The sequence below is a fragment of the Larus michahellis genome, chromosome 1 (assembly GCF_964199755.1).
Source record: "Larus michahellis chromosome 1, bLarMic1.1, whole genome shotgun sequence".
NCBI lineage: Eukaryota > Metazoa > Chordata > Aves > Charadriiformes > Laridae > Larus > Larus michahellis.
In genome coordinates this window covers 103,247,828-103,263,358 of record NC_133896.1, presented here as the reverse complement: position 1 = coordinate 103,263,358, position 15,531 = coordinate 103,247,828, and the positions used below count along the sequence as shown (strand labels likewise).

General features: G+C 40.8%; 1 protein-coding gene across 7 annotated transcripts in view; it reads right to left on the bottom strand.

Moving 5' to 3' along the window:
• The window catches only part of PHLDB2 (pleckstrin homology like domain family B member 2), an 86,415-nt gene that overhangs the window by 22,933 nt on the left and 47,951 nt on the right, over window positions 1–15,531 (bottom strand). For 3 of the 7 annotated variants that reach the window (XM_074597471.1, XM_074597461.1, XM_074597487.1), the window contains exons 7-11: window positions 10,549–10,677; window positions 5,752–5,907; window positions 4,897–5,007; window positions 4,081–4,170; window positions 658–801 (exon numbers count right to left, since the gene is read on the bottom strand). In XM_074597471.1, the coding sequence (XP_074453572.1) occupies window positions 658–801; window positions 4,081–4,170; window positions 4,897–5,007; window positions 5,752–5,907; window positions 10,549–10,677 (630 nt within the window). The remainder of the gene's footprint in view (window positions 1–657; window positions 802–4,080; window positions 4,171–4,896; window positions 5,008–5,751; window positions 5,908–10,548; window positions 10,678–15,531) is intronic. The other 4 variants (XM_074597479.1, XM_074597495.1, XM_074597504.1 and 1 more) reach the window with 3 other exon arrangements.

Genomic DNA, 15,531 nt, shown 5'->3' with positions numbered 1-15,531 from the left:
AGAGAAATGCCAGTTTCTAAACCAGTTGCAACACAAAGGTAAGTGGCTTTACATTCATAAGATTATTCCATTCCTTTAACAGGGGATTTATTCAAAGTTTGCTTTGGGCATTACAAAGGCAAAAACATTACAAAGAATGAAGAAAAAGAAAGAGTAAGCTACAAGACACAGATTGGACAGACTCCATGAAACAGCTAAGATAACTAGAAGCTACACATCTCCCCCAAATATTCAAGATACACTTCTACCACATCACAGGAGAGAAAAAAAAAGCTACAAAACATAGAAAATTAACCTCTAAGCACCATTGAATGAGTAATACTAAACGCGTCCGCGGACCGTTTCTCCAAGGGTGCATTACTTTATACTGTCTGACAGGCAAAGATTGTCACTTATCGCTGCTTGGGTCATAAGCGTTCAGGTTTTTTGGCCTTTGAAGTCCCCTCTACATCATCAAAGACAGTTTACAACTGGAGTAGTCCTTCAGCTTTACTATGAAATCGTTATCTGACTCGGTAACTGGCAGACGTCAGTTTGCCTTAGGGTCAATTTGTTACACGTTGAATTACCAAAAAATATATAAAAAAAATAAAAAGAAAGTAAAAAGGCAGCCATGAAAGAACAGTGCAAACAAAGGGAAATGTCTCTCAAACAAACCTCTTTATTTTGTGGCTGGCTGGTCAGCACAGCCGTGGAAGGCTCAGTGGCAACTGCTTCAGCATCTGTGGGGGGCTGGGTGGAAGGGGATAGATTCGTGGAATTGCCATACAGCTCACTAATTTCACTTACACTGATATAGCCCTAAAAGGAGGAATTCAGAAGTTAAAAGGAGCAAAAGCCAAAAGACGTGCAAGAGTATTAATGTATCCAGTACGATGAAAGTTAGTTTAGAGTGATACAGCCAAATATTTGTTATCATTGAAATACTTCATCATAAATAAAATTATCGTCAAGCTTTTCAAATGTTGAATACTTGGATTCCAAAAATTGTTCTTCATTTAAACAAATACATTTGTGTGATCAAAAAGCAAATGTACATTAAGTGACCAAAAGTCTTTACGAAAATATAAATGCCCTTTAGAAATTAAGTACCTCTTTCTGGGGAAAGCAGATTGGAGGAAAAGAAAGAACAAATTTTATTCACTCATTTTTTTATCCCACCACCCTCCCCATGTTTAAATAAAATAACTTACCCTGATTTGTTTCTTGTCTAACTTTTAAGCTAGTTTAAGCAAACCAAATAACTAACAGAACTGGGAAGAACTTACATAAAGAAATACCACTGTTACTCTGTAAATTACACTGACACAGCACCTTTCATTTGCAGTGTTTGGAAGTTCCTTCTAACTTTTAGGTGTTACCAGGAGACTTGGGTAAGATGCTGTTAGTGTTAGCCCCATAGCCACTACAATTTGTCTTTTTTTTTAAAAAAAAACAAACAAACAAACACAGGAGGTGGCGGGCTGAGGAAAGGCACAGACATACCTTATACAGGTATGTCTGTATATACCTGTATATACCTTATACTCTGCCTCATACAGGCAGAGTGTGCTTCTGCCTGCAGAGAAGATTTTATGCAAGCAGATTTGAGATATAATGGCAGAATATAATTACTGCATGTGTTCTGGTGTTACCTGAATAAATGTTATTTAAAAAATAAAATATGGATTCAAATCCATGGTGTATAGGATGCCGAACTGTAAAAAAGTCAAATGTCCTGACTCCTTATCCTTAGAAAACATGGCTACACAAAAGGAAGAATAAATTACTGCTGAAGCAATGTCATAAAAATAAGATAGAAATATGCTGATTTTTAAATCAAGATGGTAAGCAGCTTTTAAACTGAGAAGGTGTTGGAGGGGCAATGTCTCTATTACTGTGACATGCCAGTATGTATACTTTAGCAATTCAGTAAAAGAAGATGCAGGCTGCTATTGTATTTCTTTTTTTCAAAAATGCATAATTTTAGCACTGGTCATAGAAGGCAGGTTGGAAAAAATATACCAATGCCATTATCTATGGGCATAATTTTCAATGTATTTTATCAGTTATTTCAAACATACACAATTCTAGAAAATTATATAAAAACCATTATATAAAAAACATTCGGTTTAGACTCATGACCCCAGGGGGGATTCACTAAGGGGGTTAAAAAAATAAGCAAATAACAAATGACTGTGTTGTGCATTAGCTCAGGCCCCTATTACATTAGATTAAATAAATGGTTTCAAGTCAGATTAGGCATCCAAGTCATTTTGTCAATGCTGAACTTTTAAACAATATTGATTTTCCTCGTTTATTTAAGTAGTGCGATAAGCATCCTGCCTCTTTATGTGAGGCTGTGTTACTCTCTATTGCTACAGATGCAGGGAGTAAGCTTCACGATGGATGAGAGAGAGTTACAAATACGCACTTTGAGGAGTGGCTCAGAAATGTTGGACCACAAACTCAACGGATAGACGAAATGAACTTCCGTGTGCAGGGAGCCTGTTTAAGTCTGTGTATCATTTGGTGCCTGATTTTTAAAGGTGCCAGAACAGTCAGAGAAAAAATAAACTGGACTGAAACAAACATAACACCTCGCAAGGAAAGGCATTTCTTTTATACGACAGAGCCTATGGGGACACTGAGCATGAACCAGATTAACCCAGGCTGTTCCTTCTCTCATTTACCTTAGAGTAAGTCCTAACTGACTTCACTGCAGTGAACAGAACCACGCCACTGAACAGCCCATGTCAATAAAAAGAGTGCCAGGCTCACTTAATGTAGTTGCATTTTGAAATATCTGTAATTAAGCAAACCATTATGTGGATATGAAGACAAAAATCAGAGATAGCACCCACTCTCTAGCGAGAGAATGAACAGATCCACCTCAAAATGAAAAAGAATGAAGCTTAGACTTGCCAGATGTCCTGGTGGGAGATCAGATGCACAGATCAGAGTGCCACCTAGGACACTGGAAGTCTAAGTATCTGCAACATGGCTTGCAGTGAGGAAGGGTGCTCAACCCCACTAGCATGTGATGGAGGCTGCCTGGGCCCACCAGGAACTTTGAGCCCAAATAAGCAAGACCACATTTCCCAGGTGTCAAGAAGACATGTGGTTGCTTTAGACTTCAAGAGCCAAACTTCCTACATAGTTAGATGTGGCAGACCTTGTTCAGGGCTTCGATACAAGCACATCTAGCAAGTCCGGTCAGGCCTCTTAAGCAGAAGTTAATGAAGCAGCCACAGATACCTGTCAGTGTATTTTAAATGCTAGATTTTCCACTTCTCCATTTGTAACTTCATGTTTATCTGCAATTCGCAGATTCATCAAGTCAAGTCATTTATCAAGAAGATAAATATGGGGAGTTAATGCTAATAGCATAGGTGCTGACTGAATCTTTGTGATGGACTGTGGCTTACCTTACACCAACCTTGCTCATGGACCTTGACGCTTAAAGCAGTATCCTTAAAGTTCTGAAGTCTTGACAACTGCAGGTAAGCTCTGGGTCTCATCATGCATTACCCAAACTAACTCAATTTTTTGCAGCAAAAAATATCTGGCACCTTTAACTATTCAAAATAGTTAAATAAATAGCTCAATAGGTATCTCACAATCAAGACAGCTTGAAGTCTTCAATTAGATGCTTTTTAAAACGATCAAAAATGTATGCTTGTCACACTTTACTACAGAGCCTTAGAATAAAAGGGGTGGGGGGGAGGCAATGATAAAATCTACAGTGCAAAAAATAAGACTGAACTGTATTTGTGTTTGAACAGAGTTATTCCTGGACCTCATTCTTCACTTCAATGAGGTTTAATTGTCTATTTTGAGAAAATTAGGCACACACCATCCCTCCTCCCTCCCCCTAAAAATGATCATTTTTCCAGGGCAAGAGATGAAGGCGATACCAGTCACATCTGGGAAAATGTCAAGAGAAGCTATTTTTGCTCACCCATGCATTTGGACTTCCATGAATAGTTTTACAAAGTAATTTCATCACATCTCAAAAAAATTGTATGAATAGGACTTCACTAAACACTAAAATTATTGAAAGTTACTTATTGTAAAGTAAGAAGCAGCAAATCTCTTTACCTCTTTTAGACTATTGGGACTGACAGGAAATCCCTTTCCTCCGGAAAGTGTGGAATATTTCTTTTCCAGATTACAGAGATTCTCTTTTTCCTGTTGAAAACAGACATTTTATGTTAAACACCAACAGCCATGTAAGTGAAAATAAATGCTAGCCATTTTCTTAAGCGTGTAAAGAAACACGCCGGGATAGAAGGTTAGAAACTGCACAGCAGGGCTTCAGCTTCATCCACTCACAGCAGAACTGAACAAAAAATGGAGATACAGAATGAAAAGCTAGTGAAAGATTTTATTTAATAACCACAGCCAAACCAAATAGGTCTTCCTTCAGCATTTTGAAAATGCTGATTCTGCTTAATGAACTAAACATGATTTCTCTTATGATTAAAAACATAACGGACGTGAAGGGTTCGTGCCAGCTTCTTATTAACCAGATGTTAGCTGATGTTAAGTAGCTCATGTTGTAGCCCAGCATGGGCTATTAGAAGCCCAACATCTGAGCTCTCTGTGCACTGTTCCAGCAGCCACACAGGGAGGACAGGCTTACAGCTTCAGCACCTGGGTGGGTGCCTAAGGTTGAGTCCTCTGGAAGGGAGGCACCTCTAAAGCTCTAGAGTTTTCTCCTAAGATATCTGGTGATTAAATGCAGAAGACGGGGGTTTTTTTAAAGGTTAATCGATACAAAAGATGTCCATCACGTTATTACCTACTTACTAGCTTCTGCACAACTGATGTTTTTCTCGTGTTCTACATTCTTTTATTCTATGACATTCTCATTTATTACATGCTAAAAATATTTGAAAGACAATAAATACTTACCCTTTGCAGCATCATTATTAAGTTGTTTTTCTCTTTTACAAAATGATCTTGTTCTCTTTGTGCTTGCTGGACAATGTGATTGGCTTGTTTTTTGAGAGCAGAAATCTTTTCCTAATATACAAAGAAAATAATCACAATTTACATGTTTTATTTTCAAAGCACAAGACAACCTGCAGCAAGGATCTTATTCATGAGAGTTCACTCATTCACATGAGTGAAGGGGTAGGAAAAGACGTTTTTACAAGACAGCTCACTGCTCTGAAGGAGATAATTAAATAAGATTTAGACGCAGTAAAGAGCCCATTTATTCAAGAGACAAAACAAAAGAACAACTGCACATTTTCTTTGATAATACGGTGACTAGCTTCCCTATGCTAAACAGAACTGGTTTAGAGATGCAACTTCTGATCTCTGAAAAACTGGTATTTAATTGGTTGAGATAGGACCTTTACAAATGATTTTAAAAATTAAGGTCTTTTCTTAATCTGGTATTCTATTATTATTTTAACAAAATCATTTAACATCAATCATGAGCACAAAGTAACTGTAGTCTCCTTTCTTAAAGAAGAAAAACAATGCTGTGGTACTCTTTGCAGCAAATAAAAGAATTTAATTTTCATATGCAAATATACAAAAAGGGCACGGAATTTTATTTTTGATTTATTTGCTTTTGGAGAATTGCACGATTTGATCTGTGGCAGATGTTACTAGGCCATCATCTTTGCTCTGCTGCGAAAGCTTTTTCAAAGAGGAAAGTTTTGCATTATTTCCTACCGATGGGCAGGTTGTAGATCCATTTCATCCCCTTCATGCTCAACAACAAAGAACAAACGAATTGAGTGTTAATGCTTTTACCTTTCTACTGACAATGCTACGCTGATATTCAGCTACTTCACGCAGGAGCTGTTGTGTCAGATTTTCTTTCTCTTCATCTAACCTGCTTTCATGTTCAAGCTGCTGAAATTCCAAATCTTCAAAGTGTTTGCTTTCTATGTCCAGTAGATCAGCATCCTTAAGGAAAAAAAAAAAAGTAATCATGCTCTCACTGACACCAGAGTAGAGACACTTAGAAACACACACAAAAATCAGTCTGAAATGGTATTTACGTATCTCATACAACACGTTCAAACAGGACCTCAATGCTTTTAATGACCTACTCTCATAATAAGAGAAATAAGGCTAATCATTATTTTGAAGTTGCTTTCTCCACCGCTCCTACTGTCCCCCCCAGCTGAGAAAGATGAAGCACCTGGATGCCGAGGGAGCTGGTTTGCAGTGTTCAGAGCAAGCGAGAGCCTCCTGGCGCCGAGGGCACCCTGGCCAGGCAGATCACTCTGCTGTAGCCTGGCTGCGGCACCACCAGAGCCTGAACCCATTTGGTGAGGTTGTCTTGTGCCGAACTGGGGTAGCATCTGCTTATCAACCAGACAGGACAGAAAGTATCATCCCAGTGACACCAGAGAACTGCACACTGAATTAACTAATTACGGGAATACACACTCAAATGAAGGAGTCCGAACTGCAGTTAGAATTTCTTCAGGTCTAGCGCCAGCACCAGCACTGTTTTTATTGCAGTCAGATGAGGCAAAAGATACGTGGAGCTGTGTGCCATGAGCACACTGCCATCACCACAGCAGTGGTGTCCAACCATGCAAGTTGCTCTGCCAGAGGCTGATCGTGGACCACCAAATTGGAGCTGACAGTTGCTCCCCGTGCAAACACACAATTAAGGACTCCAGTCATCCATCCTAGCCAGGAGGTCTATTACTTCAGAAAAGGTATCAGCCCACTTTTATGCATTCCCCTGGACCAACGCCAGGTTATGTCACGAAAAAGAGGTTGAATGCTGCAGAAAAGACTCAAGAAATAAGAACACACCTCCCTTCCGCTTAGGGATGGCGAGATAAAACTTATGGTGCTTTTCAGCACAAGAACGGAATGCTAATCTTTCTCCTGCGACATCTGTGTATTCATAACATGAATCCTTACTTATGAGTTCTTTGGAACTTACAAGTTCCAAACTTCTGAAGGAAAAGGTGTTTTTAATAATCACAGTATTATTAAATGCTGAGGCTCTCTGAAATAGACACATTGTACATAACTTGTTACGTAGGAAAACCTACATCCTGTAAAGCAATTTATCAATTTAGAGAAATGCAAACTTACTCTTTTTCTTATTTCAACCTAAGTCAAAGGTTAGTGACCGAGCTAAGCAGATAGGTCTGTATAAAGGCATTTAAAACCAGCTTCCTATGTTCCAGGGAAAGACACAGGATGCAGAAGCTAAAGCATCCAAGTTAGTATACGAAACACCAACATCTTCCCATTATTCCCCAAAGATGTGCCTTCCACTTGTAGGAGCTAGTGAAGAGATCAAAATCAAAGATGTGGGCTAAAAATTACAAGCAAGCAGCTACCTACAATACAAAAATGCTTCATTCAAACCAGCCAGCCATCTTCAGCATTCAAAACAAAGAGAAAGGCTTTGCTTGGGCCATGGAAGCCAACAAGTTCAGGCTATTTCATACCCGATTAATTGCTACCGAGGCAGAAGAAGAGACAGACTTCACAGAAGAAAACTGAGAGCCAAAAAAGCAATTGACAGACATTCAACTCACAAAACGCTACATTTTTTGGGAAATGCACTATGGAATAAGAGCTTCATCACATTCTGTACCTCTGTGTCCAGCAGGGGAAAAAAACCAACCCATCCCTAATTTGAAGCCAAGTCCATTTTCAAATTAAAAAACTTCCAAAGGGTGAGTGGCAGTAGCTTAGCTCTACCCGTGTCTGCAAACACAATGCAGTGAGATCACCAGCCAAGCCGGCCCACAGGGACCAAGACCCCCAGCAGCCTGCGGGAGCAGGGCACAGCGGCAGGGGCACGAGGTCTGGCTCCGAGATGTCCTCGCCATGACCTTCACAAGGATCCTACATCGTCAGCCTACGATTTGTAGGAGGATACTTTTTCTTGCTGTAGGTAATGGCTTCGCAAAGCCAAGTAGCAAGTATACTCCCTCCCTTTTATTAAAACAATTGACATCAAAATATTGTAATTTATAATCTCTCAACAAACAACAGACACAATGTTTCTGTATTGCACTTCCAAACCATGAATTTTTTTGGCATCTCCATTACTTCTGTTAATGGCACTGGAGAAAATTTGATGGGAGAGAACCTGGCCCTTACTTCAGGGTATGGTGGGAGCTCCATAGACCTGCAACATCTGCAAAAATTAGGAGAATTTTATCTGAAGAGTAAGGCATTTCCTAGCATTGGACAGTGTCTTTTCAGATCTCTGCAGGAATCCAGGCAGCTACTCTCATTCTCCTTTTATGCATACCTTTATAAACTCAGGCACATGAGAACAAACAAGCTTTGGCACTTCCATACTAACAGTGAAGGATGAAGCCTGCTAATTAAATAAGCCATCAGGAAGAACTATGCTTTCCCACAGTGCCTTCCCACAAGCCCCCAGGTTTCACCAGTTTCTGATGAAGTGTCCTCCCTGCCCAACACGGACAGCAAATATTCATCATGGACACTGGGAAGCAGCAACCCCTCAGTAGTCCACACAAAGTGTGGCAGCTGCCCATTGCCAAGCCCAACAACTCCATCCCCACTCTGGACACAAATTACAAAGTTACTGGAGTCCCGGAGATGAAGCAATAAGGGAATTTGTCACCTTCACACCGACCGCGTTAGCAGGAAAGTAGCACAACACACCCTGCTGTAGACTCCGGTACTTCAGAGAATAGAATCATCGAACAGTTTGGGTTGGAAGGGATCTTTAACGGTCGTCTAGCCCAACCCCCCTGCAATGAGCCTTTTTAGCAGCCTGTTGCAATAGGACAAGGAGTAATGGTTTTAAACTAAAAGAGGGCAGATTTAGACTAAATACAAGGAAGAAATTTTTTACAATGAGGGTGGTGAAACACTGGAACGTGTTGCCCAGAGGGGTGGTGGATGCCCCATCCCTGGAAACATTCAAGGTCAGGTTGGATGGGGCTCTGAGCAACCTGATCTAGTTCAAGATGTCCCTGCTTATTAATCCTGGGCTGGGCTGATTTGGGGGGAAGAAGAGATTTTTCTATATTTTGGGTACAGTACTTACAGTAATTTCGGAACTGCTCTCACACTTGATATCCGTTCAAGAGATACTGTGCAATAATTCAGTGATAACTTCTACTGCTTCAACAACAGCAGCTGCAGATAACTTTCACTACAATTGGCCTGGAATAACGCGAGAGACCAACTGGGCATTTAGTTGTACCCCCGCATTTCAAGTTTTGTCCCACTTTCAAATCCAAAATCATTATTAAGCCAACTTGGAACAAAAAAATTTTAAAAAAATAACCAAACAGATTTATAGAAGCCTCTTTTGTAGTGAGAAAGGACTTACTATCATCCCACAGCAACAAGACTGCAACTTCTTATTAATTTATACATCCAAGTACGTAACTGCATAGGAAAGGCTTTCTTTCCCTTTAATATGTATGACAGATTACACAATACTGATTTTATTTTTTAATGTTACTTACAAAAATCCTTAAGTGTCTCAAAACCAGCAAACTTCTGAGTTACTACAGAAGAATTTAGCATTGTTATTTCCAAAGCTGGACTTTATTACTTTTTGCTCCTTGAAAAACCAAAATATAATTCTGCAAATAAAACAAAATCTAAAGAATATTTCTTATAAAGCAAAAAAAGCCCTTTTTTGGTCACTGCTATTACGGACCTCATTCCTGATACAAACACCCAATCCAGGAAAAAAAATAATAATAAATCTAGTCTAGTCTGACTTTCAGGTGGCGTCTTGAGCTTGCTGTACTGGTGCTTTGAAAATGACCCCCCCTCCCCCCACCCAAGCTAACTGTATGTGCTGTAGAACCCACTTAACATAAATAAATACTAAAGTCTTTCCACAGAAAATAACTGTACCTTCACAGACAATATTGTAGCTCTTTCGGTTACAAATAATACAAAATAAAATCAAACTGCAATTAGATTTTATGCGAAGGTTATTATACCAATGTGCAACTGTTGAAAACGCAGGAACAAATAAAGCCATTAAAGTAAGTAAGAGGTATAATATTAAAAATTAATTTTTCAAAGCACAGTTCAGGCTAACAGCTAAGTTAGGTACTGAAAAAAAAGGAAGTTATCCATTGCTTCACTGAGACAGCCATTTACAGCATTGCAAAGGAGGAGAACACAAAAGGATCAAACGACAGCGACAGGAAAATGCTGCTAACACGGCTGATCCCACTGACCAAAGTTCAGTTCCTGCCTTCGCTCACACAGGTAAAGAGCAACGCTCCATCGTCCATCTAAACATCACAACAGCTTCCACACCACCCAGTAGGCCTAAGGGGCTCATTACAGGCAAGCAGCCCAAAGCTTTAAAAGCATTCAACACAAAACGATTTCTACGCCGCCCATTTGTATGCTACTCGTTTGCCGCCGTGCACATTATCTATTACAAGCATTCCACACAAAAACATAACCCTGGTGACTATTAACAATTATAAGTTGCAAATATGTTCAGACACTGGGTACTTGAAACAGCATATGTTACACTTCACTCTAAAAAAAAAAAAAAAAAATCAACAAAAAAAAAAAGTTAGTGCAATCTTGAAACTTGCTACTGACCCTCTTCAGCTGCTGCTGTAATTGTTCCCTCATGGACTCAGGGCAATTATCAAGCTGCGTCTTCTGCTCGGAGTAAAGCTCCTGAAGCCTCTCTAGTTTTTCCCTCTCAGCATCAAGTTTTAATTTTTCCTGAAGCATGAACCAGAAAATAAAAACACAATTACCTTCAGACCCAAGCAGTTGTTAGTGATTATGACAGTGTGTGGCAAAACCTTAACGAAGACTTGAAGCACGTAGGTCAAAGACAGAAACCTGTTGTTAGTTGAAATGCAATGGTGGGATGCAAAATGATCAAAACAGAACATTAATCATTTTAGTGCGGTGATTAATTCTCTCCCACATCACGGTGCTTTGTGTCCATGCCTGGATGATGCCGTTAAAGCCTACTGCCCAAACACTTGTCTTGCCGAATGGAAAAAGTAAAAATAAAAAAAAAAAAAATGAGGAAATGGTAGCCATGTTAGCGAGGTAACTGATGAAGGAGAGAGAAAAGAGTAGCTTTTAGAAGGGAAAATGGATGGAAAATTATTGTAGTCTGGCAGTGAGGGGAAAATGGATCTTCCCAGGAGGATGAATTACATGCCTGTGTGCCTCTGTACAGATAAGTACCTTTAGCAAGCAGTGAAAAAGCAGAATGAGACAGAGAGTAGCTTGGCCAGGAAATCCTGTTGCAGCAGAAACACCAAGCCTTTTAGCAAATTAATTCGTTTGCTTCAGGGTACAGGAACTATAACCTGTTCTCGGGGATCAAAGGGGACTGGCTGGACCTCCCTGGCCTCCTCCAGCTCGTTCAGCTTTCCTCTCGCTCGAGTACTCGGCACACTGCTGCTCACCCTCAAAAGCCTTTAAACTTTAATCCTTTGTAATAAAATACGACATGATTTACTGTGCAGCGCTGCTCTGAAGACTGGCTGTAGACCACTTAAAACTACCTTGTAGACTGTTATTTACTTATGGACCAAAGTTTGTGAACGAGTAAATCAGAGTGCGAAGAATTTTTTCAATGCCTTTTACTTGCATGTACACTGGCCAACATAGCAGATGCATTTTCTTCAACTGAGCAGTTAATAACTGGAAAAAACCCATATGCCTGATATGCCAGGCATAAATAATCAGGCGAGTCCCTGAAGCCCAGTGCTCTGCTACCTTCTAGAGTCACACTGGTATAGTTCCCTTTCCCCCACTTCTTATTCTATAGCTATGCATCTCCTCTCAGATGGTCACTAACTCTCCTTAATACTCAAAAATTAACAGTATCATCCCCAAAATGTCAGCTTCTTTTGGATGCTCCAAGAACAGCTGAATTCTGTCATGGCATCCACTCATTTGTCCTCTTTCCAGTCCCAACTATCATTTAATTCTAAAATCAAATGCATGGCTCAGCAGGTACTGTATGGTCAGACACCCTGCAGCACCCTGACAAACATGCCGTAGAGAAGAAATTTGTTTTAAGTGTCCAGCACTCGTTATTTCAAACTGTGGGATGGTCTTTCGCCAAAACCTTCTTTATTGTTCCTGACAAGGTTCCCAAACCCTCACACATGGCAGAGGCACAGAGGCACAATAACAAACGTGTATTAACTGCCTGCTTTCTTTATGGTTCTCTAAACCTGAGTGGGAGCAGGGGCTAGGATTTCATTTTCCCGGTTTTTAAAAACAGCAACAGGAAGCATTCTCATTCAAGCCCAGTGTCAACCCAATTCCCAGCTCTGTTATTTTCATTCACACGTGCAGCTTCACAGCTCATGAACAAAATGCTGAACACAAAAGACTTTTTTTTTTTTTTCTTAAGCTTGTAAAAATGAGCAACTGAGCCAGCATATTCAGTTACCTGGACTTCCTGCACTAGCTTCTGTCTTACAACAGCAGCAGGCTCAGGGCTCAGAAATAGGGGGGATGTAGCACATGCAAGCTGCACAGTGAGGCAGAGGCACGCAACTCTTGAGAGGTCACCTCTAGACCTCTGTCCCCGAGGAACCCCATTTGCTGAATCATCCTTCCTTCCTTCCAACATGGAAGGAAATCTATGAATAAACTGGTGGTTCCCCTCCTCACAACCTTGCTGGCCATTTAACGCTCAACCTACGGTCTGCCACATTGTTTCTGGCTCTCCTTTTCTGCCCACCTAGCAATCTAAAGCAGCGAGGACTTCTCCGACCTCAACTGCAGCGTCGTGCCTCTGAAGCTATTAATAGCGCTCCTAAATGCCTATGTGCTGCAACAAGCGCGCTCATTCATTAACAAGCAAGTTAAAGCTCAGGCGCGAGGAAACATCATCAGCAAGTATAAAACTCGCCGAGAATCCTGCCAGAGATACTGTTACTTCCCTCAAGAAATTAGAAATGTATTCCTTTGAGACTGAAAGTGATACTCATCTGGTCTATTTATAGCATAGGAAGTGCTAACATCCCACCAAACTGGCTCCCTTCAAAATGTGCAGCCTTAACAGGAAATATCCCTTTCAGCAATGAGAAGCATTATATGTTTTGCAGCTGTGGAGTTAAGGTCGCTGCCATCTCTGGCTCTGCGTCGGTAAAGTCCGTTTAATTCACAAAAGTAATTTGATAAGTAAATGACTAATCAGAATTTTTCCATACGGTCTCTTCCATAAATGGATCAAGGTGAGTTCTTTTAGAAGGGAAAAGATTAATAACTCTGCAAGCTGAGTGCAAGACGCAGCTGAGGCAGGCCTGCGGCTGACTCCGCGGGCTGTTTGCCCAGGAGCGGCCAGCGGCAGAGCTGTGAACACAACCCACGCGCTCCAGCCGCGCGTCCTCGTCTTTACCACATGAGCTTGTACTCCTTAAGCATCTCTCCGCCGACAACCGCTTCCCAGCCCCAGCGTTGACTCTGGAGTCGCATTCACTGTAGTGTGGCTGAATTCTTAACATCCTCTTTCCATAGACAAGCAGTACAGCTCAGTAAAGCGTAACATCTGGTCTTAGCCTACCGCCCGACTTGCCCTACGGTCTGCCTCTAGACACATGTTAAATGAACTTGGGGTCAGCCAGGACTGAGTGCAGGACTGACTTGTTTTTTGATGATGCTGGCACACAGCTTGGATCAGATTTGGAGGCTATCCAGATACTGGGTGGGACAGCAATAGAAAAAATTGAGGTGCGACACTGTTTCCCAAGAGCACAGACATAGGATGTCAGCAGAGCACCCACAGCATGGACATGAGCCACAAGTGATCAACACGGGTCACAAAAGGAAATCAACCTTCAGATCTGGTAGGATTGATTTTAGGGCAAGGAGAAATTAAAAAAAAAGAATACATATCCAACACATCTCATAGATGATGAGGACATAGAGGAGATAAAAGGACAGTGTTAAAGACAATCATAGCCCCTAGAAGAATGGGAACAACAGAAGGAAAGAGAGACACCAATTGCTTCAGTGTTGTCTCCTGTGGTTAAGGATGCCCTATGCCTGATCAATACTGCTACTTAAACCCCTAGCAGGTCCCCTTCTGCAGAGAAGTTCTGCTTTTCAATTTGTCATTCATCATGTTCTGCTACTGCAGGCAGGCAGGCTACAGTTGTAGAACAGCATCTGTCTGCACGTATCTGTGCCTTCCGAACCAACCTTCCTGCATAAACTGGTAGACTGTGCGGAAATGAGTCAGAGTAAACGTGGATGAAGCAGAGAAAGCCTTTCGAAAATCCAGATAAGAGTTGGGGGAAAAAAAACAAACCACAAAAGAAAGCAAGGAACCTATCATTTTTACCAGGTCACTGTGAAATGGATTGTATGGCTAGGTGAATTGGGCTCACTCTACAACCTTCCAAACCCCCACTGCCAAAAAAAACCAAAACAAAACAAAACAAAAACCCAAACCAAAACACAACAAAAAAACAAAACAAAAAAAACCCAAGGTATGTGCTATTTTCAGAGAGAAAGAGAAACTGCAAAGAAACCTACAAGCCATAAACAAAGAAAAAAAAAAATACTGAATGCGTTGCCATCCAGCAGGCTCTTACACTTCCAATGTTCCAGTCTGAAGTACTCCAGGATCGTCCCCAGTCCAACTCACCTGCAACTCATCATGTTTTAAGGTAGCAATGTCTCATTACTCAGGCCAAGCTTTAGATCTGCACGCCCTGTCTCTCAGGATGGAATCAGCTACTCCCACAACTTTCACAGGTTTCTGAGAAACAAGGAGAAGCACATGCAGTTCTTCGTTCTGAGAAGCTTCTCCATCTCATCTTCATGCTTTCACTTCTAGCCAAACTTGATTCTTTGACTCTCCAAAAGAACATCGCTCCCCTTCTCCAAAATAATCTACAGCAAACAGAAGGACTGCAAAAGCTAGAAGTGGAGGAGAAAGAACAGACTACAGAAATGATTCCTTTCCCCTTGGAAGTGGTGCGATGCTACAGAGTTTGTCCATTCAGTAAAATATTTTGGAGAGTAAGTGGAAGAGCAAGAAAACTGATGAAATTGGCCTAACTCTTACCATGAATTTGTAAGAAAATAGTCTAGTCCCCAACAGAAAGCAGGCTAGGAAATGTTATCTGCTCTTCAGTAGTTACTGAAAGGGGCAAATGGTACACAGGGGGAAAGTGTTAAACCTGAGGTCCACCAACTCTTTGAGAACTGCATATTGAAAGCATTTCCAATGCTATGGCTATACAAATTAAACCTCATACAACTCTTGATTAAAAAAATACTGTTGAAATGAAAGAGCTCCTCTCGTGCAAAACCGCACATGCTCCTCTTCTATATTTTTCAGACTCTTTCCTGCATTCCTTGCTCTCTTTCAGGACAGAAGCATAAAACTTGTCACAATTTAGTTATTTGTCACTAAATCCCTGTAGTTTTCATGCAAGAAGCTATTAACAGGTGGGGGGGTGGGAGGAGAATGCCAGGCATGTGAAAAGGAGCATAATACAATAGAAGAAGGGATTTCACAATAGTTCTTTTTACTGTATGAGTGGTGACTAATTTATTATATGCATCATAACAGACTGTATAGAGTGA